Here is a 3,272-nt window from a genome sequence, read left to right on the forward strand (position 1 = left end):
AAGATTGATTGATATCAATGGATAAGACACTAAAAAATATATAATCTATTAATAATCTAATGGATAATCTAATAGATAATCCATAAATTGTTTAATCTTTTTTTTAAATTAAATATCTATTATGTTTGACACTACAGTACATATACTACTATATAATTAATATGTATATTAATTACTTAATAATTTTTTTTGTTATTTAAAACTTATATTTATTTAAGGTCTACACCTCCGAAAACAGTACCCTAACTACCGGTTCCATAAAAATCTCGTTATTTGGCGAAAAACGTGACAAAGTGGGCGTCAAATTGGCCCAAATGTTGAACCGTTTTCGACCCAAACAACGGTATACCTATCTGTTGACTTATCCCAAGGATTTGGGTCTAGTATTGTCGGCCGAAATTTTCTGGTCGTTCAGTGGCATCGATCAGCTGAACCCGATGTTTATGATACGTAAGCCGGGTATCAAAATACGTAGGATTGACATCAACTTTATGAGTCACTCAAATCCCAGGTATGACTTGTATTAGGGGGGGAGGTTCACATTATTACGTTCGCATTTGAGGGGATGGGGGGAGGTTGAGGGGTTGGCCATAGCGAACTTTTGCGAACAAGTGCAGGGGAGGGGTAGACATCTTAAGAAGGTTCGCATTTAGATATTTTATTTTTTAACGGTGTGGGGGCGGGGGGGGTTAGCGGTTAGAGAAATGCTAACGTATTTTTAAAAAAATAATAACTATAGGCGAACAATTGCGATTATAGGGGGAGGGAGAGAGGGGGGTCTAGATTTCTTTAAAAAAATTCGAAAGGTAATATGTGAATCGCCCCTTATAATTAGTTCATAATTTTATATTATTTTAATTAATTGCATTTATAAACTGATTGTTTTTTAATTACAATAATAATAGGGTTCGTAAAAATTTTTCATCCAAATTGTGTCCAGTAATGACCCGCGAGATCAATGATGGAGAGTCCGCTAGATTTCAAATATGCAATAAATTTGAAAGAGAAGTATATATCATATTATATGAAAATATTTATTTATTTTACTATAAATTAATTTTTTATAAATATTTTATTTATTTTAAAATAGATGAACGAATGATATTAAGTAATATATTTATTTTTAATAAATTATGAAATGAAATAATAATATTATAAATGAAAAAATATATGTTTTGAATTCAAAAAATAAACAAATTTGTTTTTAATTACTATATTTATTATTATAATAATAATAATAAAAGATATTTTATTTGTATTATAAAAATATTAATATACAGTTAAATATTTTTTTATTATATAATAATTAGTGTTTGTAATGATTTCCTTCCATAATAACAACAATTTTTTAAAGTATAATTAATAATCTCATTGATAAACATTTATTATTTAAAAAAAATATATGTATATAAAATACTAGTATTTTATACTTATTTGTATATATATTATTTGTTACATTAATTAATTAATGTATGCATTAAATTTTATGTATATATATTTAAGCAATTGAAAAAAATTGATACATTATATTAAGTATAATTATTTTCAAAACATATCTAAATAGTTTAATTAAATAATTTTTGATTTCAATGGCAAACACAATCAATGCAATCGGCAGTAGTGTTAGATATGGTCCCAGTGCTACAGTGCATACTGTCCAATAGCATACTTGAGTCATAGAGATCATCGATTGATGAGATTAAAAAATTTATCAAGCTGAAATTGTTGGATCAAATAATTGCAACTACTAGTATACCATCATGTCATATAGTGACCAGTATCATGCGATTGTATTAAACTTTTTTTGTTAGGATATTTTAAAACAATTTTAAAAAAAAAATAAAATTAAAAATAATAGTTTAATATAAAAAAATATAATTATTTGTTGTTGTTGTTAATTTAATCAGATACATACATATCACGATAGTGCTTATACACTATATGTTGTTATGTTTATTGACTACATGTGCTTAACCGACCATTTGGTAGGCGTCACGCGATGCGTGCAATAATTGATTGTATTGAATGCTAAATAAATTTACATGGACAATGTTTGCTAAAATAATTAACGATTTTTTTTGATGATTGTATTTCAATTAAAATTTCATTTAAATTATTAATAGTATTATCGAAATTGTTTTCAATTAATAGCTGAACAGTTGATTGTTTTAGTATTTGTTTTTCAATATTAGTTGATTTTATCTAAAATTTCTGTAACTGAAAGTAACTGAAAAAAAATTGAAATGAAATATCGTAAGTGTCTGTTGAAATCTAAAAGGCGACTGACTTCATCTTATTCTCCTTTAGAATAGCCATTTCCTTTGACTGAGGCTCGTTTGGATATCAGGCCTGTTGTATTATTTTGCCGATTTTCAAGATCTACTTTTAATATTATATTCGATTTTTGAATTTATTTTATTAATGGTTTCTTTTAAATTATCTTTCCAATGAATTTCTTTTTTTTTATGTACAATTTGATATTTTTGCATTTATAGTTTTACCAAGTGAATAAGTTAGATCAATTTCAACAAGAAATTCAGTTATATTGTTTAATTTATCTTCATCATCTACAACAGTCATTTTTTATATCATCATAAAACGTTTCTGGAATCCATTTAAAATGATAAGTACCAAACTTTCTATTGTTTTTTTCAAATCGTCTTTTTGTTACAATTAGCTCTCCTTAAGTACATTCTTGTGGTTGCTTAAAAATTATTAGTGGATTATAATCTACTTCTATATTACATTCATTATTATCATTTGTTAAATAAAAATATTAATTGTCATATTCATAATTACACTTCTTTATTAAATTTTAAGTAATTCTTTTGCATAATAAAATCATATAATAATAATATTTTTTATATCTTTAATTTTATATTTATAATAAGGTGATATGAATAGTATTTTATGTATTATTAATATTTCTTCACTATAATTATATATATATCCTTTTTCAAATATATTTCTTAATAATTGAATTCTAACACTGTCACCAAATTGAAATTTTCTTGAGGTGTATAAATTTTATATAATTTCTATATACAAACTTTTCATTGTTTTTTGACACATCTATTGGTTTTTATTTACTTCTACTATGAATTGTATTATTATATTTTTTTATTACATTATTAAAAACATTAACAAATTTAATAGGATTATTAAGATACAAATATTTATATAATTTTGATTTTATTGTTAAATTTCTCAACAACTCTCGCTTTAGCATTATCTTTTAGAACTAAATGTTTTATTTTTTGCTCCATTTTAAA

General features: G+C 24.3%; 1 protein-coding gene across 1 annotated transcript in view; it reads left to right on the forward strand.

The window, feature by feature from the left end:
- LOC128955000 (pancreatic lipase-related protein 2-like) overlaps nt 1-1,102 on the forward strand; it is a 4,417-nt gene extending 3,315 nt beyond the window's left edge. The window contains exons 7-9 of the mRNA XM_054300627.1: nt 219-511; nt 906-1,008; nt 1,091-1,102. Of these exons, the coding sequence (XP_054156602.1) occupies nt 219-511; nt 906-1,008; nt 1,091-1,102 (408 nt within the window). The remainder of the gene's footprint in view (nt 1-218; nt 512-905; nt 1,009-1,090) is intronic.
- Nucleotides 1,103-3,272: the final 2,170 nt, after the last annotated feature.

This window comes from Oppia nitens, unplaced genomic scaffold (assembly GCF_028296485.1).
Source record: "Oppia nitens isolate AA-2021 unplaced genomic scaffold, nextdenovo-longstitch-racon4-pilon3 scaffold12_pilon_pilon_pilon, whole genome shotgun sequence".
NCBI lineage: Eukaryota > Metazoa > Arthropoda > Arachnida > Sarcoptiformes > Oppiidae > Oppia > Oppia nitens.